Raw genomic sequence first — 22,246 nt, 5'->3', positions numbered from 1 at the left:
TCTGTGGGAGTTTGGAAAGAACCTAATGAAAGCAAGAAAGTGACATGTGAGTGCTGTGAAATGGAGGAAATGTGTGAGACTTGCCATAAAAGATGACAACCAATTTATAAAACCTGGTCCTGGTCCTTTGCCAAGACAATTTCTTACACTTATACAAATTTCAGAGTTGTGCCTTTTTGAACCTATTCTGTGTTACGTAAGTATGGGGAAATTGTATTTTTGGAGTCTTATTTTCCATTGGTATTTTTGGTCAAATTCATAGATCTTTGTGAATTTTTTTGTAGAAAGACTATTAACATAGGGTGTTTTGCTTCTGTATTATATAAAAAGCACCTAGTAATTATGGTGGACTTATTACCCTATGGGTAAGATATTACAAGGAAATCTGGCATCAGGCATTTTAATAATTGTTTTGTAAATAAAATATTTGATAGCACTCAACCGTGGTGATAACTGTGTTTATGGTTAAAATGGAATTGTGTTATTTGTACAGTTATCCAATATCTATAAGTCTTTTCACACTTAAATAAAAAACAAACATATGGAACCAATAATCTTATCTTAATTAATTTGAAATATTTTGAGTTCTAGACAGGCAACCAAGAATGGTGGTTTATATATATATATTACACTTCTAAATCATGTGTCAGAAAGAATAGCTATTGTATACTGTGTAAAATAAAGTAGGTTTGGAACCTAAGTTAAAGAAGAACTTTCCTGCTCTCTGTCCTGCAAAGCCCCTCTGGAGAATTGATGGATTGTACATGGGGAATGATTCCTGAACCATGTGGGGTGGGATAAGAGGAATTTTCTAAAACAAGGTAGATTATGTAAGGTCATATGTTCATGCCTTCTTTTTGAGACATTTGTTCCCCTCCCCAAAAAAGTTGTGGGATATGTTTTCTGATCCTGAATAACATGAGATGGTTTGCAGAAAGTGAATGAGACTCCCCCAAATCTCCAGAGACTTTTCAGGAGTTGCAAGTAGCTTCAGGAAGAAGGAGAGGCTGAACCAGTTGCTTATTTGTAACTGTAGTTACTTGAGTGGTTCCTGCACCTATGTTGAAGCCCATCAGAAACCTTCTGTAGCTGAACATTTTTTGAAAGGAAGTAGACTCCTACTATGCTTGCTCCTGAATGCTATTCCCAATGTCCTCCCAGTGTTTTAATAATCACTTAATGATCAGTTAGAGAGCCAGTGTGGTGTAGTTTCTTAGCACCAGGCTAGAAACCAGGGGACTGTGAGTTCTAGTCCCACCTTAGGGATGAAGCCTTCTGGGTGATCTTAAGCCAGTCACTCTCTTTCAGCCTTAGGAAGAAGAAGGCAATGGCAACTTCTTCCACTTCTGAAAATCTTGCCAAGAAAACTGCAGGGAGTTGTCCAGCCAGTCACCAGGAGTCAATACTGACTCAAAGGCGGAAGGAAGGAAGGAAGGAAGGAAGGAAGGAAGGAAGGAAGGAAGGAAGGAAGGAAGGAAGGAAGGAAGGAAGGAAGGAGGGGGAGGGGGAGGGGGAGGGGGGAAGGAGGGGAGAATGAGTTAATGAGCAACCTAAAGAAAAATATTATTGAAGCAGGCATCTGAACAGGGAACAATGGGCATAACTGCTCTGCCAGCGTCCATTTTCCTCTCACAGTGAAATTAGCACAATGGGCTATCCAACCAGTTCAGGAGGTATCCATAGTCACAGTTCTGGAGGAACAAGTATGGAAAAGTGACAGCTACAACAGAATGGACCCTACCAAGACAGAAAGCAAGCAACATACAAAAGAAACAATCAAGACCTATCCTTGGGGATCCAATTTTTTTTTTTTTTGGTAAAACTTATTAAAGTTTACAAATACAAAGATAAAAGACTAATACAAACTAAGAGAAATATAAAAAGTGAAAAAGAAGAAGAAAAGTGCAAAGAGAGAGAAGAAAGAAAAAAAAGAAAAGCAGGAAAAGGAGAAATATAAAGAAATGACTCCCCCCTCCCTCCAGACAAGTATAAACAACCTGAGTAACTTAACACTTTCTCTAGTATTTCAATAATAAAAAAAAATCTCTTCCCATATCTCATCTCTTATCAATAAACACAGTAAAAACTCACCATTCAGTTCTATTCAGCAAAAGTCATTAAGAGCTACCAGAAATAATAACATATATATTTTAACCTTAATTAAATAAATCCATTTTGTATTCCAACTTATCACTCCCTCTGAGGAATAAAGCAAAAAAAACCTCTCCCCATTTATAAACAAATCTTCAAAGCCTTGCCATTCAGTTCTGGTCAAGAAGAAATTCCATTAATAGCTACCAGAAATCACAACATATATGTTTTAACCCTGATCAAATAAATGCACTTTATAGTCCTTCCATTTACTTTTAAAAAGTTTGGTCTTTAATCCTGTCAAGTAATATTCCACAAATTGGTTTCTTATCATTTTTTCTTTGTCTCCTCTCAGCAACAGCTTCAGTAGTTTAACAGGTCCCTTTTGTAAATCCAGGATAAGGAGGCTATCCAAGTCACTCTTCTGATTTATTATTTGTATATCTCTTATTAAAACATCAGCCAGTTTCATTTGTAAATCCATTGTGGCATCTTTCTCCATATCATTCTTGTAGTCTGGCATTTTTAAAAAATCCATTTTCAAATCCATATTCAAGCCAGCCTCAGCCTCTATTTTGTGCAGTAAAATCTGTTTCTCTTCTGTAGCCTCTGTTAGATCCATTTTTATAATGGCAGACAATCTTGAAAGTAATTTCTGAGTACATTGTTCCCAGACAACCTTAATTTCTTCTATAGTCAGATAATATTGCTCCATTGTATTAATAGGTCTCTTCTCCTTTAATTATAATCCTTAGTTCTCTCTGGTTCCCTCGAGTCAACCTTCAAAGTCTCCTTTTAATGTTTATTTTCCAATAAGCAAAACTTTCCCATGGTAGGATTTCTTACAGTTCATTTCAAAATCTTCATATATACTTTTATAAAATTTTAAACAACCCACAAGAAATATTCTTTCAAGTCTGTCTGGTCCCTTAACTTTCCAAAATCAACATTCTAGTCCCTCTTCTGCTGTTTCCCCAAAATTAAAACTTTTCTTTTTAATCCTTAAACTTACATGAAACTTCTTTCATCCAGGATAGAAGGAAGCTCTCCCGGCATAATAAAACTTGCCCTTCAGAAGGTTCTTAACATCCAAAAGATCAAGAACAAGCAATTTCCTAAGGTAATTAAGAAAGGAAGTGTCCATTTGAAGGCACCGAGCTGCGGTTTAGGCAGGATGATTTCCCCTGGCTCCCAGAGCTCTCAAACCTGCCAGAGATTGCTATTTTGTGGTCTCTTTGAGGGTGAGCCTTTATATGGAGCAAACCTGTGGGTGATCCTAGTCCTCTCCTTGAGTTGGAGAGGGGTTCCAAGGAGACGATCCATTCACCATTTCCTCTTTCTGCCATGGTGTCTTCAGTCCACCATTGCTTCCCCAGAAGTCCCTTGGGGATCCAACCTTGAGTGGAGAATGGTGATAAATCAGTTCTGGAGCCCATGTATGTTGCACATTCATTGTACTGGATGTGATAAGATAAAAAAGACAACGCACCATACGAAACTGCATTTAAGATTGATTGCTCCTGTCAAGAGCCATTGTTGAGAGAATTAGTACCTAAAGAGATGGTATTAAAACCCATATTGACTGAGAATCTAGATAGACCCTGATATATGACTTGGGAAAGACCCAGACAGGACTTCTTTATATTTATATGACCAACTGGCTGAGAACCACGAAGCTATAGTAGTCCCAGTATACTAACTGACAAAATAAGAGGACAGTAATTGAAATACTGTAAATATGAATGCCCAATAAATGAAGATATGTCACAATCATTCTCATGACTTGGTGAAAACCCTGAGAATGGCTGGCAGATTGAAAAACAACATCCTGAATTGCTAAGAAATATTGCTGAATACAGAACAGAAAAAAAATGTGTTGTGGAAAAACAGCTATATGGAAGTAATGTCACTTAGGTTATTGAGGAAAACTAGTCTGAAATGCCCTCATTCTGAATCTTTATGGTTGGATGTATTTGTTGAAAGCAGAGATCAAGTACTGGGCATGCTCCTCCATTAGTATTTAATACCACAATATGAATAAAAGCAAGTTGTGATAGTAGAACAAACTTAATCACTCCTTTGTGTAGCAGAAGTAAAACCATGTTCAACAGAAATAAAATCAGATAGGAGACTGAACAACTACCCATGAGCAGTAACCAGTGTGTAACTGATGGCCACTGTGGTCATAACCCAAGAGTTATGATCTCTCAGGAGTTCCGAGAACTGAACCAAGGGCTTATTTTTGACAGTGAAGTCTATTCAGCCCAAAAGCAGATGACACAATGGATGGAATGCAAAATATTTTTAAAAATGCTGCTCATCAAACGGGGATGCAGCTGGCTAACCTGTTATTTTTTGTTTTCCTCAGTACTGATCCTGACACATGAACCCAGATAGTTGCAGGCCATCACATTCTTCTTTGCCTCTATCTGAAAAGTAGAGATAGGCTCCTGATATACAAAGGTTTTCTAGTTCCATCGAAAGTTGTCCTTCCTCTAGGTATTGGTACAGGAATCCTTCTAAATATTGCCTTTGACTCAACTGTCTCCTTGACTGCTTGCCTACTCAGCTCCCACTTTGTACAACATCTCCAAGTATGGGAGAATATTACTTTGAACTCTTAGATTATGACCACAGTGGCTGTCAGCCAATCCAGTCAAGGACATCAAGCTACTCCACAACCTATTTTGCAGTACTGATTTATTTCAGAAGTACTGATGCCGGAGTTGTGAAGATTCCTGTGAGCTTTATTTTCTCCTCTGATGACCAAATGAAGAAGGTCATCATTCCTCTCTCTCTCTCTCTCTCTCTCAAAAAAAAAAAAAAAAAGCTGATAACTGCTGAGACATGTCTAATGATTCATAATTCTGAAAAGATAAAATAGAGTATTCCCTGTGAAATATCATACCCAGCTTTCTTCCACTTTCTCCGCTTTATCCATATGTCATTGCTCTGATAACTTCTTCTAGATGGCTTCCACAACCAGTGAGTTGAGAGCCAGCTGCGAAACAAGAACAGCACCCCTCTTACTGCAGTTGGTATGAAGACTCTGTGTAGTTTGTTGTTAGAGGCATAAATGTTGGCTTTTCCCATAGCCAACTGAAGGAGGGTGGAAAAAGCTGGAGTATCAGAGTAAACAATCAGGAGTATCTTTATCTATCTATCTATCTATCTATCTATCTATCTATCTATCTATCTATCTATCATCATCTCTCTCTCTCCCCCCCCCTCCCTCTCTCTCATCTCCCTTTGAGTTAGCATTGATTCCTAGCAACTGCCTGGACAAGTCCGTGCAGTTTTCTTTGCAGGATTTTCAGAAGTGGTTGGCCATTGCCTCTTTCCTAGGGCTGAAAGAGAGTGACTAGCCCAAGGCCACCCAGCTAGCTTTGTGCCCAAGGCAGGACTAGAACTCACAGTCTCCCAGTTTTTGGCCTGGTGCCTTAACCACCAATCCAAACTGGGTCTAAATCATATATATCCAAAGTAAACTGTGGCACCCACAACTCCAAAATTTTAGATATATACACAGTAGATGCTCCTGATTAATCCCTCACCATTGGATCTGGAGAGAATTTTCAGTGATCAGGTGGTAACCAAACTATTATCCAAGTACCAGAGTAATGCACAAAAGAGAGTACTCAGGATGCTTTTAAATTCTCATGCCTAAGATTCTCTCAAATAATAGTTGTAGTAGGTAATCCCCAAGGAATCTGGGGCTGCTCTGTGGCTAAGGCATGGTGAAGCCATATCAGATAGTTTGGAGACTATAGCATTTGACTCTGTATAGTGGTATCACTCATGATAATATGAAGTTGGAACTTCTGGAAGTAGATGGTACACTGGCAAATCCTTTCTTGAAAGATGTTTCCCATGGCAATACCAATTTAATTGATGATAGTTATCTTCATCCACTCATCTCCAGTTGCTGGGTATGTATCCCAGTCTTGAGAAGGGGAGGAAGATGAAAGTTTCCTTTTGTGAATTTCTTTAAGTTCATTTAGCTTTGAATCCAAGTCTTATTGTCCTGTGATCCAATCATTTCCACCGTTAGATGATGTATCTGTTGACAGGGTTTGCACACCATTCTAAGATGAAATGTGATTGGCTTGTTTATAGTTCAGTGTGAACCAGCCAATTAGGCTAATTCAGTTAAGCACAAATAAATAAATTATGGATTAGTAAACACAGCTATTGAGTCTATATGTGATACAATGAACGTATATATGATTATATAAAGCTTCTTTATACAGAGTTCCTTTGGTCTAAGGTCTCTGCAGTGTCTCTAAGATCTTTCAACTACAGGTGCCTAGCACTGAATTTGGACTCTGCGTTCAAAACATGTGCTTTTGCTTTGACTTTATTCCTATGAAATGTGAACACAATTACAAAGGTTTTTTTTGTTTAATTTCCTGTTAACACCTATATAATAAATGCTGTGAAATCATCATTTGGCTTTCTTTGTGGTACAGCAATTCCTTGTATGTATGAAGATTTACACAGAAATTGCCAATGGGTTTGCATTACGTTTGCAAAATTAATGAAGTGTGGAATTTTCTGCCATCAAATATGGTGAAGTAACCAATTTAGATAGTTTTAAAAGGGACCTGGACAAATTTATGGAAGATCAGGCTATCAGTAACATCTAGGTTTTATGGTTGTTTATTAACTCTGGTATCACAGGCAACATACCTTAAATAACAGTTGTCATGGAGCAACAATGGAAATGAGCCTTTGCCCTCCTGTCCATGTTGTAAATATATGTATGTGTTTGGCCACTGTGTGACACAACACTAAATGGACCATGCTTTATGTTTTCTTGGAGGGTTGGAGACTTAGCAGGGGCATAGCAACGAAAACTACATTGACTCAAATAAATCCAACTTTTTAATTCAGATATCTACTTGCTCTGAAGGTCACTAGCCTTTAACAAAATGGATTCTGATCTTCTTCAGCTCATCGGTGCTGCTGTGACTGATCCCCAAAGCTTCTGAAGTTGACTGGCAATACTTGCAGAGATTAAATCTAGCTAATATCAGAAAACATATAGTATGTACCTGGTGGAACCCTCCAATCTTCAAAGAAGAAAATGGAATTTATTCTGCATTTTCTCATTCAGATTGTGATCCTTAACTTTCTTTTTCTCACAACTTCACACATGTACTAAAATGCACTGCTGACCAGTCTCTCACCCCATTTAGTAGCCTACTATAAAATCTTGAGAAAGGCAGTTTCTGCCAAAAAACTAATACAGATCGTCCTCGTTTAGTGACAAATGGGACCAGCAACTTGGTCATTAAGCAAAGCAGTCAATAAATGAAACCATGATTATGCTTATGATCTTACTTCAGCTTTCCTTTGCTTTACAGACCTACAAAGGTCATAAATGCGAGGATTGGTCATAAAGTTACTCTTTCATTACCGTAACTGTAAATGGTTGTTAAAAGAGGACTACCTGTACTTTGCAGTTCATGTCTGTTGTGCAGCAGGTTTGGAAATGGCTAGAAAGTATAACCACATGCTTCTTCTCTAAGTTTTATTTACGTTTTAATGGATGAGTACACTACGCAAGTGCTGGAAAAAGTTACTTCTTTGGTAGTTGCCCACATCATAACCTCAAGATATGTTCGGTCAACATGAGAAAAATAAACAAGTTCTTCAAGCTTGCTAGGTGAACTAAGCCTCTCCCTGTTGCCTCTGTTGAGGCAGCCGCTGTTGCGTGAACAAACTCCTTCCTATGAATTTCCATCAGGGCTTGAAAATCCTTCCAAGTGTGATCTTCAAAATATTCTGTCTGCCACAATCTGGAAAACAAATTTTATGTGATATCCACAAAGCAGAAGGTGATTTCTCAGTTTTGGTTTCTTTCCACAGATGCAGGAAAGAAAATCAGTTGGTAGCTCATAAGTCTTGTGCAACTTTCAAACAGATTATTGGAACTTTAAAAACAATTTGTGGGGACAAACAGATAAAAAGAAGATAGTGAAGGACCCACATGTAGCTTTTGGAAAATGTATGAATGAACACTGTAATGACTTTGCATTTGTTTTCTGGATTTATTGAACTGAATAGGAGATTCCCACAAGGTAATATATTTAGGAGCAGTTTGCATTCATCTAGGTATACTTGCTAGAAAATTAGTGAAATTACTACTAAATTTATCCTTACATGTGCTCCATATCTTTTATAGTGAGGACAAATGATTAGCTAGACAGTGCAAAGCTTTGTTAAACTGATAGCTTTTTTTTAATTCAAAAAATAAAGTGAAGGACATTTATCATCACTCTTTTTTCCACTATTAGGAAGATTGGCTTTGGGTGGGGACATTACTTAAATTAATATTAAGTAACTGTTAATCTCTTCAGCTGATCTACAAGGATTTAAACCAAATAGTTTAATAGTTTCAATGAAATTGTGATCCAGATGCCCCTTGAACAAGCGGTATCCATAGTAAGTAAAAATAATAATTAAATTTGTCCAGAGAATTGACTGTGTATGAATATGTTGCAGCAAAAACTGTATCAGGGATTCTAACAGATCAACACATTTATTAACATAGTTAATAGTCTGGTAATAATTAAGTCAGGTAATAGTCTGTTGTGGATTATAATCCACTTCACCTGGAACAGGAAGTGTTAATATTTTCATTTACGGATTGAGGTTAAATGGAAATGAAAATACAGTAATCATTATTGTATTAGGAATGGCCAAGAAAAAGAAAAATACATGGTTTGCTGTTTTGGCTACAAGAAAAATCCCATCATCTTCATTTCAGCAATACCTTTATTGGTCAAGTTAGTCACAAAAGAGCATGCAAGCCTTCGAATTCTCAAGAACTCAAAATGGTGGAAAGTAGAGACTGGAGGGGAGGTGAGAGGAGAGGAAGAGTGCATATGTTTGTATGCATGCATACTGTTTTGAGGGGTGCCCATGAGCCTAGACTAGCCCTTGCAGTTTTCTTGGCAAGATACTGTACTTCGGAAGTGGTTTGCCATCACCTCCTTCCTGGGGCTGAGAGTGACTGGTCCAAGGTCGCCCAGCTGGCTTCTTGCCTGAGGCAGGACTAGAACTCACCATCTCTAGCCTGATACTTTAACCATTATACCAAACTGGCTGTCATGTATGTATGTGTGTGCAGGGTGTGTACAGAATATGTGTATGTGTGTGTATTCTTGTGAAAAGCCCTGCATGTTCATCAGAACTACTTCCAGTTATAGATAATACAGAGACTTTCAAGATCCTCCCCCCCCACGGAACAAAAGTAAAATCCTATTCTCATCTCATAAATAATTTCCACTTACACTGTGGCGTGTTTAGCCTTGCCATTGGTCAGGGTGATCCTGCTAGTATGGGCGGGAGATGCGCACACAGAAGAAAGAAAACCCGAGCCAGCTGGGAGGGGAGGGGGCGAGAGAAATTGAAGTCCAGCTCAGTTTCAGATCACTGGATGAGGAAGCGGTGACATAAGCCCCGTGTAATTCAATACGACAACACAAGGTATTGTGCTTTTCGCTCGTATACACACAGAGCCTCTCGCACTGATTGCAGAAAAGATACCCTGGCTTTGATGGAGCCCTAAATGAAGAGAATAAACGAATTCAATTCTAATGCGAAGGAGCCCCAGCGCACCCATCTCCCTCCTTTCCTTTATTGTACAACGCTCCGCCAGACAGAGAAAAGGCCCACAATGCATTACACCCTTTCCAACGTCCCCAAGTGGAACAGCAAAGGCTGCCGGAAAATGTAGTCCCCGCTAAGACCTGCCACGCCCATTTCTGCCACATCATCCCTCCCCTCTCCGAAGTAAACAGCATTCAACCAATAGCAGGTGATTCACCCGTCTGCTCGGCTTCCTGCCACCCAATCGGAACCCACCCTTGCCTCCGGGGGGGCAGTTGCTGGGCCTTACCGTGGCGTCATTCGAGGTCAAAGGTAGAAGGGTTTAAAAAAAAAAAGCCTGGCCGTGAGAACGAGCTGGCCGTCCGGCCGCGCCCTACTCAAGAATGGCGGTGGAAGCGGCGCTGGCAGCGGTCGGAGGGCGAGACGGGGCTGAGCAGGTCCTGAGCCGCTTCAATGAGCAGGTATTGACGGCGTCCCGCTAGCGCCGCTCTCCTTTAACGACACCGCCCCCCTTTGTGAGCCCGTAGCCTTTGGGGCAGCCTTCCAGGTGTGGGGGGAGGTAACGCCCATAATCCCCACCCGGATTAAGTCTAGCTGTCTGGCGCACTGGGGAGATGGGAGTTGCAGTCCACGCGCCCTTGGACGATGCTAGAATGGAGCAGCCTTCGGGGTAGTCCCCACCCCTCCTCCTGCCCGTCCTCCGAGCATCCTCCTCAAGCCCCCCGCCTGGGGGTCCCCGAGCTGCGTTAGAAGGGCCAGAGGCAGCGAGGGAGCCTCCTCCCCGCTTCCGAGGTTAGCCGGCTAATGAATGAGATCCCTCAGCCTTCCCCAACCTGGTGCCCCCCAGCTGTGTTGATCCACGGCGTCCATCATCCATCTGCAGCTGTCAGTGCTTCTGGCTGGGTGAAGCTGACTCTCCCGTGTGGCTCTCTGGAGGACGTCCCGGGCATAACCACCCTCTCCCAGCAAATTGCTCTTTGCTTCTGGGTAATAGTGCATAGGATTGCAACCTCCGTGCCTCCTTCATGCCATGCCGCGCAACGGCAAACTGATCTTTTGTTCCACCAAATATAAGTGTTCAGCTCTGCCTATCATCTGCACCAAAGGTGTTTTCTTTATAGGGCTTAATACATTTCTTGCATCTTTCCCAGTAATAACATTCTTTTGTCTCATTATTGCATTTTTTTTCTTTTTTGAGTCAGTGCTCTTTAATTTTTCCTTCTTGGGGTTACCACCGTGGCTGTCATCTTCAGCCCAACATCCAGTACTGCTGTGGCAATCACCATCATTATTGTAGCCTGTAATTTCTGTTATTTGAATATTTACATTTTTCCAGATTATAATGCACATTTTCTTAATAAGCTCTTCCCCACTTCCTTTAGTGTCATGGATTGCTTCCTCTTCTGTGTAGGCATACAACAATGCAAACTTTTTTAATGAATTCAAGAAAGGCTGTAGAAAAACTGCATGATGCTACTAACCACAGTAAAGGTTCTGTAACAATTAGAACTATAATTATGTTGTGTAAAAGTGAAGCTTCTGAGGCAAAAAATTGTCAAAAATCAAGTCCCATGAAAACAAGTAATTGTTTTTCTCCAGGGTCATGTTTTTAGCACCTTTTCTCTTTGAACTTTCCCCATTTTTAGGATTTTTTTTTTTTTTTGGCTAGCATGAAGAATGGAAAGCAGACTTCCTCATTTAGCTAGATATAGACTGATGTTTGTTTTTTCTGTGCTATGAGTTGAGGAATTAAGTCTCTGTAGTCCTTTGGGTACTCCTCTACACAAGGTTACCTTTAAAGCTTCAGCTGGTCCCCCTAGGTAGTTGCCTAGCTACTAGTGAGCCAGCTCTAGCAACACTGCTCCACTAATCGACGTTGCTTGCTAGTGCATTGTGAAGGTAATTAAAATGTCTAGTTAAAGTAATCTGTAGGATCCTGGTTGAAATATCTATTGCTTGATGGGTATTCTCAAAGCATTTTGTAACTCAGAAAACGCATCCTGTAGTTTGTACTAGAACATATTATTACTTGTACAGAGTAGTCCCAGGTGTTTGTATGGGGATTAAATTATCCAATGCTTCTTGCTTCGTATTTGAAAAGTATTGATGCAATAACTCTTTCACTGCTGAATATTTTAATAGGCATATCCAATTCTAGCTTCCATTTCGTTGCCATGGCTAATAGTCATGGTAACCTGTTGTCCATGAACTCATACTTTGCAAAACCCATCTTGGCACTGTCTCAGCAAGGGCCTTTTGCTGATAGCTCTATTGATAATAATTCTTGTAGAGCAATCCTATATAAATCCCTCTGAGCTTGATGGGATTCATTCTAAGCAAACATTCTTAGGGTTGCACTGTCAGAGTATTAAGGCTGGCATTTCAGAGGGTAATAGTTTGGATGTCAAGTAACTGCCTGGTGAAGAGTCACTAACTGAGCAGTCCTAAGTGGGTTAGGGCTGCTCTGTCCAACAGTAGAATGATTATTCATAATTCTAAAAAAATTTATTAAGGATGCCTCAGATTTCTATTTCTCCATTTAAACATAGATATAAAAGGGAAATTGCTAGCTAATCTGTATTCATGATTAATTCAAAAATAAAAGTTCACTCAGTTAAAGTGAAAGGCTTGAATCTTTTCCAAATGATTTTGGTAAAGGTTCAGATATTGAATTAGTGTGTTTTGGCAAAATTAAATGTGTAAGCCTGTATGAAAAATGTATATTCACATTTTTTAAAAAAATGAATTTTGTTTATTTCTTTAGAATAGGGCCACTTTCAAATTTGAGTCATCAGATGAAGAAAAAAGAAAGGTAAGCATCTTAACCCTGGTCTTTAAAAAGTGTGTGCATTTTTGGCACATATTATGCATTAGGACTGTGCAGATCCTTCAAAGAGGGGTATCAAAATTTGCAGGAGATGTGGCTGCTTTGAAAAGCTGCTTCCTACTGTCTCTCTACAGGTGTGCAAGCATAGCCAATTCATTTCACCAGGCATCTGAAAAAAAGAGTTGGTTGCTGTAATAGTTTGTAGTTTCTATGTGTCTCTGTATCTTCTGAACCACCTCTTTCAAAGGATTTGCAGAATCCTATTACTGTATGTGGTGTTCTTGATGTAGTAGAAATACATTGAAACTAGGACTGTGGCAAAATGGATTATTACTGCTTTTTATTAATAATTTTAGTTAAATTCAGTATATATTGCATTTAATATATTTAAAGTTATGTCAGATTAATATGAGAAAACTGGTAAATACACTGTTTTGATGGGCTGCAGGTTTAATAGAACTTAACAGTGACAGCACTTTTCTGTGATGAGATGCACTATTGTTGTTGTCTATGCAGTTGACGCACGACAGAGAAGACACTGGAAGCTGGATCTTGAAGGAGAAAGAAATGTGTTCCTTGTCTGGCTATGACAATTTGCTTTGTGCAAATGTTAAAAGATATTTTCATATATACAATTCGGTTTGACTGAGTAATACTCATGTGATTGAAGCTGATAGCTTTTACAACAGCAGTAAAATTATGTTGCTGTACTTGAGGGTACAGAATAACACATGAACATTTTTCAGATTTGACAAGTAATTGATAATATTAACAACCAACATTTCATTCCCACGGAAGAGTCAAGCATTGTAAAAACACATGAGTTCTTTAATTTCCTTGTTCGCTTCTGAAGCTTTTTTGTCTAAGTCATGACTGTGATCTAAAAAGAAATGGATGGTTGTTTAGTTTAATGGTTTTCATAACATTATGAACATTGGAATGTTGGAGTATTGTTGGTGAGTCAGGATGTTCTTAAAAAGTAGATAAATTAATGGTAACTGCAGGCTGATTCTGCATTGTGTGATCCAAACACACATTTTCTAGTAACTCTAGGTCCATCTTCGTTTACGCTGTATGCACACATGTTCCTGATTGGAAAACTCTTTTATGCACATTGAGTTTCTCTGTGCATTGGAGTCATGGTACCTGTATTCTAATCATAGGAAAAAAAGTGATACAAATGGAAATTCTATCCTTCAGAATAGTTTTTGCAGATGATTGGTATTGAGAACAATTTTACTTTATATATTTTCATAGAATATGAGACATTAATACCAAATCATCCTATTCTATTAGAAGTAGACAGTAGAAATAAATATTGTAAGGGAAGGTTTGTATTGTTTGTATTGCATAGCTTGAAAACATAATGAACCCTTTGGAATATATTTGGGACAAACATTCCTAAATTGGTGATTTAGCATTTTAGAAATAGCCACACTATCTAGGTCTTTGATGAATCTAGAAAATAAGTATTGGGATGTAGAAGAGAGCCCCACCTCCAAAAGACATCAAGATCAGAAGAACATAGTGAAACAAAATTCACGGTTCCTTTGAGAGCTTCATAGTGCACCTAAGAAGATGGAAATTATAGACAAGTCTCTGAATAATTATTACAAAACTCTCACACTTGCCAGCAAAAGTGTTGCATGTAAAAGAACTGCTTTCAACACTGCTAGCATCTAGTTAATGTTTAATAAATCTCAGACCTTTGCTATTCCCAGGAGTTAGTATTTTTCACCTGAGTCCTAAGCTTCCTGCAATCTTGGATTTCTCTGGAGAAATGCTATTGGATTTCTTCTAATTGTAGTATGCACTTATATTTAGTCGGACTGATACTTGTGATTTAAGATTACAGAAGAGAAAGCTGCTGGAGGAATAAATCCTGAAAACAGGAACCGAGTATGAACATGCGGTGTTAGGCTACCTGCATTCTCTAGAAACCAGAGAACTGTGCAGATACAAAAGGCATGTATTTGCAGATAAGCAAATTGCTTAATTGGCCAACTCCTGGTTTGTTTCCTCTTCATTTTCACTGTTCTTACCTTGGATCTCAAATAATTTAAAGCTTTGGTCAAGGCATAAAAACTAAGAAAACACAAATTATGTACAGTATTGGCATTTCCATATACCACTAAATTATAGTTGCAATTAATAAGCTAAAGCAAACCATGGTTTCAAAGTGACGTACTTTCCTTAAACGTGATTTATTTATCTGTTCATATAATCATTCTAAGCCAGAAACAAGCACAATAGTTTTATAATTAGCATGTTATATGATCCCAGCCACTGATCTACTTAATGAATTTATCAGAACTTAAAAAGGGTAGATTAGATTCTATTTCCACTAAATAATTTATCATTAGTTCTTTCTAATCATCCATTTATTCTGCTGCTAAAACTACATTTTAGGGCTGTCTGCTTAGCTTAAACTTTAAACTCTTTTATGTCTTCATTAATTTGGTAATAGGTTGACCATGGAAATGGTTTAAATAGTTGTTTAAAACAAATATGGCTAGCTTAACTCTTGTTGCCATTTACTACTGTAAGGTGTAAATTAACTATTTATGGAGGTCTGTGCCCATGTTACCCTGCCCTTTTGCCTTGTCTCACCTCAATTCCCAGACAGTTCAGAGTTATTTGATTGTGGTTGGTAACATTTTGGAAAGTATATTTCTTTATTAGAACCCAAATGACCAGCATGTAGTTTAAAACTACACTCAAGGAACTTCTGTGATCCAAACCATTATAAATTAAACCCTAATATTTTCAGTAGTACCCAGAGGTTGAAAGTCCATCCTTCTTGGTTGTTTTAACATAATTACAAATCCTCTTGATGTATTTTAATTTTATATATAGCTTGTAAAAAGCAGCAGTCTTTGGGCAGCAATTACCATCCATGTTCTTTGTCAGCCGTTTCACAGGAAGTCATATGAACCTGTTGGAGTAAAAGTCACAAATCATCCTGGTGTCCCTTAAAAACTAATCCATTTATTGCATCAGAAACTGTCACATGCCAGAAAGCCCACTTTTTAAGATTCATCAAGCCTTGTTTCTGTAGATGCAGCTTGCTGTAGACAACGACATATTACAGTAATCGAAGATCAGACCCTCTGCTAATGAACTTTCTTGTTTAGGGCCTGGTCATACCATTCTAAGATAGGCTTCCCCAAGCTGGTGTCCTACAGCTATTTAGATTAAACTTTCTCAGATATTTGCTGAGAACAGTGGAATCCAGGTTTGGAAACGCTGTGTTAGGCTGAATGTGGTGCATGAATTTGGCCACTGTGTTTTGTAAATTATGATTTAGGGCTTAGCACAGTATATGAGCCTAGCAAATTAACATACAATGGTTTATCAGGATAGGATGCTTTTTTGCTTTTTCCATCCTTTGTCTACCTGAACTCAGTTAAAATTGTGATTGCTAATATCAGGGCTACTAGCAGCTAGGGGTTAGCTAATCTCTTCTTGTAGTCTCAGTTTGTTCTGTGCCATATAGTCAACAGTGGGCATGTTGTTGACCCATCCAGAGTTTGAGTGAGTTATAGAGAAGCTGGAAAGGGTGAGAGCAGCTAATTTATTATCTAATTTATTCCTAGAGTTCTCACGTACTTCATTATAACCATATTGCCTAGTGAAAAGCTACAAGCCTATATTGAGTTCAATAAATTTAAAAACATGTCTATCTGATGAACCTCCTATGGAGGATTTAATTAAAATCAATTGAGAACTTAGAATCAAGAAGGCCCTGGGTCAAAAGACCTCAGCATAATAATGAATTACAAAATCTTAAGCCAGTCCAGCATGACATGATGCCAATTATCATTTATGTGGGAGACAAGGAACATCATGTACTTGGCAAACAAATCCTGGTAAAACCAAAACACTGGGGACTGCCTGTGCAGTGTGCCAGGTGACATCATTTGAGTTGGATACTTTGGGGTCTTGCATTTTGCTTTCCAGTGATTTGACCCTGTTGCAATACACTGCTTGTTTCTAAAGAAGAAACATGCCAAATTGTGGAAGGAGTTTACTGCAGATCAGTTCATTTTATTTTGGTTTCATGTATGTAGTTTTGATAGTAATAACTGTCAAGCTCAGCTAGATGGTTGCTATTCTGGAATATATTTCTAAATTAAGTCTTGGACAGTAATAAATGTAATAAGCTGTTTCTCTTTGCTTGACAGTGATTATTTGCAGTGTATGCTTGCACAAAAGTAGCCAAAACAACACCAACCAAGCACAATAGTGAAATGGATCATATTTGGGATATAACCCTTCTTGATTCAAGCAGGAAATTCATAAGGATGAAGCTGTCTATACATGTTACTGGAGAAATACAAGTTTTTAACTGAGGTGTTAGAGTTTTCATCTCACAAAACACCAAATAGGGGTGAGAAATGGAGAACAGCCTAAAGACTGAATATGAACATTCGGACATGCCCTGGTTCTGAAGCTTAGTTTGTATTCTTTTAGTCAGTGTCTTTGTTATAACAGCTGGTTGTTCAGAGTAAACAAGGTCTCAGATCTACTTGTTGTTGGTTGGAGGGTGGGAGTTAGTTTTTTGAGTGATACTTTCAAGGCTTATGAATAAGCCAGCCAAGGTTTGCACAATAAGCAAGTAATAGAGAATAAGGGTGTACAGTCTTTCAGATTTTATTCCAAAAAGATACTTTAGCATGAATGAGAACATGAACAGAGCTGCTGTCTGCAACTCTTTAAAGCAGCTCAGTCTTCCTTTGGAATCACGCAGCACTCATTTTAAAGGCTTGGTGTCAGTTGCTACTTTTTCGTTGCCTCATGCTCCGAAGCACCTTTCTGGAATTGAATCCATAACATTCCACATCCCTAACAGATAGAACAGGCAGTAGGGCAAGTAATACAGGGGGAGAAAAAAAACTTTCTTTACTATTTAGAAATATTGCAAACCACTATATATTTTTATGGATTTCTTAGCATTTAATGTGGCCACAAATGCTTAAAGCAAACACTGACATGTACAGAGGGGCCATGTATCAGATGTATGGGTAATTAGTAAATGTGTTCCATAAGGGAGGTTACCACTGCACAGTATAATTTTCTTTTTTCTTTTTACTTAAAATTCTGAGTTCCTATGACTATATCCTTATATTCAGAAACATGTAATTGTTCAGGAAACAGGCAATTGATATGCCAATGAAAAGCTGCAATATACGTACTTTTGATGTTACTTGAATTCATTTGTTGATGGATTTAATATCTAATGTATTCTTTACTTGTATGTTTTCTATTGAAATAACTTCCTAGCAATAAACCAGGTAGAGTACACAATAAATAAACATTATGAAGATAATTAAAACTTTGTGATTGGAGGTAGATTATGGATTTGATATATTCCAGAGGAAATGATATGTCTTTTTTCCATCCTCTTTATTTAGCAACTATGTGAAGGAATATTGCAACTATTAAATAAAGATATAAACACATCCTATAGAGTCACTTGTCTAGAAGCTCTTCGCATTCTCTCAAGAGACAAGAAAGTCTTAGTTCCTGTAACCACAAAGACCAACATGCAGACCTTGATGAAGCTAGCAAAGCTGGATACTCTGGAGGATCATTTGGAGGATGTGACTGATTTTCCCGTCATAGTGGAAGCTTTAAAATGCCTTTGCAACATTGTTTTTAATAGCCCAGCTGCCCAGAAACTGAGCTTAGAACTGAATTTGGCAGCCATGCTTTGCAATCTTCTGAGAAAGTGCAAGGATCAGCAATTTGTGGAAGACATTAAGTGCTTTGATCTACGTCTCCTCTTCCTCCTCTCCCTCCTGCACACAGATATCAGATCCCAGTTGCGTAATGACCTCCAGGGATTGCCCCTGTTGACTCAGGCCTTGGAAAGTGCATTTAGCATAACATGGACAGATAAGTACCTCACAGCTGAAGACCAGGAAATGTCACCTTTGTCACTTCAAGAAACAGATTGTGCCATTGAAGCGTTGAAAGCTCTCTTTAACGTCACTCTTGACAGCTGGAATGTACATAGTGAGGTAAGGCTTCAATTGAGATCATTCTGATTATATTTATTTCTGTGTTTGTAGATTCCTGGGCTGATGTTTGTAGATGCAGTTCTGTACAGCCCAGAGATGCAGGCAGGCCGACAGACAATGATTTGTGCCACTGTTCTGGACTCTTTCATTCTCAAGTGGCAGCAGTGTAGTTCTGCAAACAAAACACTTCATCTCAACCGATGTAGGAATACCAAAGGATATATTTGCTCTCCATGGCATTGGCTTGCAAATAGCATAGCCAAGAAATACAGTTTGACTAGTGGAAAAAGTAGCTCTTTCCTTTACTTGTTTGCAAACATATCCAATAAGTATTCCCACAGCTCCTTGTTAAATATGTACATTTCTTTCATTGTGTACATTAGTTAGTATAGCAAATTGTTGCAAAGGGATACTTTCAAGGCTTATGAATAAGCCAGCCAAAGTATGCACAATAAGCAAGTAATAGAGAGTAAGGCTGTACAGTCTTTCAGATTTCATTCCAAAAAGATACTTCAGCATGAATGAGAACATGAACAGAGCTTCTGTCTGCAACTCTTTAAAGCAGCTCAGTCTTCCTTTGGAATCACGCAGCACTCATTTTAAAGGCTTGGTGTCAGTTGCTACTTTTTTGTCACCTCATGCTCTGAAGCACCTTTCTGGAATTGAATCTACAACCTTCCACATCCCTAATAGATAGAATTATTTCTATAATAAAGAAACCTTAATTGAACAGATAGAGTCAGGTAAATGTCAGTAGGTAAGAATTTCAGAGAAATATATTGTAGTGCAGTATGGAGAAGAAAAATAATACTTAAACTAATAATTCTAGGTGTCACTTTTCCAGAACTTAGTATACTTCCAATAAAGTATTTGAATGGTAAAATTCAATGGGTGCATCTTGACAACGTTCCACCATCATTTATACCCCAAAGGAGAAACGTCAGGAACCTAAATATGGAGAATGGAAGTCAAAACTAGTGATCTGAAGCCATCTGAATATTGATGAACTACAGTTACCACCATTACTTTCATTTCCCATATTAACTGGGATTGCCGGGTGTTGCAGTAAAGTATGCCTGAAAACAATAGGTTCTCAGCCGTTTGTGTTCATGTTATTGGGAGGGGATAAAATAAATTGGAAAGGAGGGAGCAGAAATTCATTACCAATATCAATGCAATGTCTGTCAATCTAGTTGTGCAACTTTTAAAAATTTTAAAGTAACAGGTGTTTCCTTGTTTTGAATATCAACTTTGGGTAGTAGGACAAATAGTTCCCCTATAACAGAGTTATTTTATTCTAACTGTAGTCTAAACATCCCATTATATTTTTAGAAAACACCTTGCAGTTTCAGTAAACACATACAGTTGTATGTAAGAGGTTAGGTATCTCTGGTTAAATTGTATGTTTTAGTGAATCCCTCAGTAAACAGATACTGATGCAACCTAACCTTACTTCAAAATTAAACTTTTTTTCTGAAAATTTGGACATGGTTTATAGATTCAGAATAAGACAATAGTGAATATGATAGATGCAAAAGTTTGGACACTTTTCCAGCCAGTACTTTGTAACACCTCCTTTGGCAGAAATAAAAGCTTCCGCAGCTCCAACAGTTTCTGCAGCCAGCTAAGAGTCTTTGTATTCTCACTTTGGGAATTGTTTCCCACTTTTCCTTGAAGAACTCTTCTAGTCCACAAATAGTTCTCTGTTCTTCTAATCAAAAATATAACTTCCTTGCATGCACTGCATATTTGAGATCTCACCACAGATTTTCAGCAATATTCAAGTCCAAAGTTTTTATCTTTTTTTCTTGTAAATGCTTTATTCTAGAAGCTAAGGTCCCAAAGATGATGACAGGCAGAGAAGCTGAAGATAGGCTGGATATTTCAATAAGGCAACAGTATGAAACTTACCTCCAAGTAAGGTGGTAAGTTTCTTTTTTTTTTAATAAATTTTTAATTAAGAATTTTAATTACAATAGTAAAAACTAATACAAGCTAAACTTAGAGAAAGAGAAAAGAATGGAAAAAAGAATAAAAAGTGCAGGAAAAAAGAAAAGGAAAAGAAAGAAGAAAAAAGAAAATATAATAAAAAGAAAAATATATAAAGAAGTGACTTCCAACCTTCATCACAACAAATATAAATAGGTTTAATAACTCTTCATCCTCATAAGGTTAAACAGATATTTCTTCATGCCATATCCCATGGATTATATTTACTTATAAAAGATATAAGTAAATCCATAAAACATCAACTTTTCAATTCTGGTGTCCACAAAAAGTCCATAAAGGGTTGCCAGACTATTGCAAAAAAAAAAAAAAAAGGCTCATTTTAACCTTGATCAAATAAACCAACTTTATATTCCTTCCTTTTACTTCTAACAGTCTTAATCTTTAATTCAATCAAATATTGTCATAGGATTTGATTTCTGTTCAATTCTAATTTATCCCATCACACAGATTTCTTCAAGGCTTTAACAAGCCTCTTTTGTAGATTCAATAAGAAAATGTCTTCCAGGCCATTGTCTTGATTTATTATTTGTATTTCTCTTTTAATTTTTAAAATTTCAGCCAGTTTCTTTTGTATATCCAGTAAAGCGTTCTTTTCCAAATCATTCTCTTAACTTGTCATTTGTAGTTCCACATTCTGTACTTTCTCCATCTTGTCAGATAAAATTTGTTCCATATCTGTCATTCCTTCATTAGCATCTTTTAAACGTGGTCTGTCCATAGAAGCAGACATAATTACTGACAGTGTTAATATCATAGTTACTAATTTCTGGCTCCATTCTTCAAAGATCTCCTTTAATATTTCCAATGTTGTAACATTTTGTAAGTCTCAGTATTAACTGACATCAGGCTTGTATTTTTTTCTTCTGCTTAAAATCTTTAGTACTCTCTAGTGTCTAGTTTCTAAAATCATTACTTATCTTTGTTATGACTTGCAATAGCCAGGATAGCCAAAATAAGTCTGTTTCCCATGAGAAGTTGTTCATTTTGTATAGTTAATTCCAAAATGTTATAGTAAAAGTCAGTGTTCCAAATTTATATGGACCCTTAATCCATTCATGACTTTCTTAGATCAAAATCTTATTTAGCTCTTTGCTATTTATTTCAAATTCTTTCTTCAGCTTGTAATTGATTTTTTCTTTTGTTCAAAGCTGAAGATAAACTCACCTGATGAAGACTTTTCAAACTTGTTGTTCTGAAGGTCTCTTAATAGCTTTAAGATAATTAATAGGCAATTTCTGAAAGTGATTAGAAAGTGGGGTTTACAAACTTAGTGTCCTTTAAAAGGCTCCACCGTAATTGCGAGCAAGATGGCTAATCCTGTCGTCTTCTGGCACTCAAACCCACCGAAAACTACTGTCCTGCAGTCTCTTCACAAGGAGCAGCTGTCTGGAGCACACGTGGATGATTTCCCATCCTATCCCTATCCGGAGAGGTTCCAAGGAACCGGTCTGCTCACCAGTTCCTTGGTCTTTGCCGTGGTAGTTGGCTCAGCTTTCGCAGAGCCGTCTTCAGTTCACCATACCTCCCCCAAAAGTCCACGGTAAGGTGGTAAGTTTCCATTTGTTGCCTTACTAAAATATCCAGCCTCTCTTCAGCTTCAGTGCACATCATCTTTTTTGGACAATCCAACTGTCCATATCCAAGTATTTTTCGTTTAAAGCTGAATAATGACTTTTTA

The 22,246-nt window shown here is 37.9% G+C and overlaps 1 protein-coding gene and 1 long non-coding RNA gene across 3 annotated transcripts in view; one reads left to right on the top strand and one right to left on the bottom strand.

Moving 5' to 3' along the window:
• Positions 1–7,591: 7,591 nt before the first annotated feature.
• Positions 7,592–10,647, bottom strand: LOC112541135 (uncharacterized). 2 transcript variants are annotated; one of them, XR_003085175.2, is made up of 3 exons: positions 10,542–10,647; positions 9,390–9,663; positions 7,592–7,892 (listed from the first exon to the last, which is right to left on the bottom strand). It is a non-coding gene; the product is annotated as an uncharacterized LOC112541135 (long non-coding RNA). The 2 variants fall into 2 exon arrangements; XR_015796221.1 differs by lacking the exon at positions 10,542–10,647 and adding an exon at positions 9,998–10,129.
• RIC8B (RIC8 guanine nucleotide exchange factor B) overlaps positions 10,029–22,246 on the top strand; it is a 36,357-nt gene continuing 24,139 nt past the window's right edge. Inside the window, exons 1-3 of the mRNA XM_007432361.4 lie at positions 10,029–10,169; positions 12,473–12,520; positions 17,950–18,558. Of these exons, the coding sequence (XP_007432423.1) occupies positions 10,092–10,169; positions 12,473–12,520; positions 17,950–18,558 (735 nt within the window). The 5' untranslated portion in view covers positions 10,029–10,091. The remainder of the gene's footprint in view (positions 10,170–12,472; positions 12,521–17,949; positions 18,559–22,246) is intronic.

Source organism: Python bivittatus, unplaced genomic scaffold (assembly GCF_059951505.1).
Source record: "Python bivittatus isolate LINGU-HERP-01145 unplaced genomic scaffold, Pbiv_v1 ctg000330_np1212, whole genome shotgun sequence".
NCBI lineage: Eukaryota > Metazoa > Chordata > Lepidosauria > Squamata > Pythonidae > Python > Python bivittatus.
The sequence above is the reverse complement of the archived record's forward strand: the minus strand, read 5'-3'. Positions and strand labels throughout refer to the sequence as shown.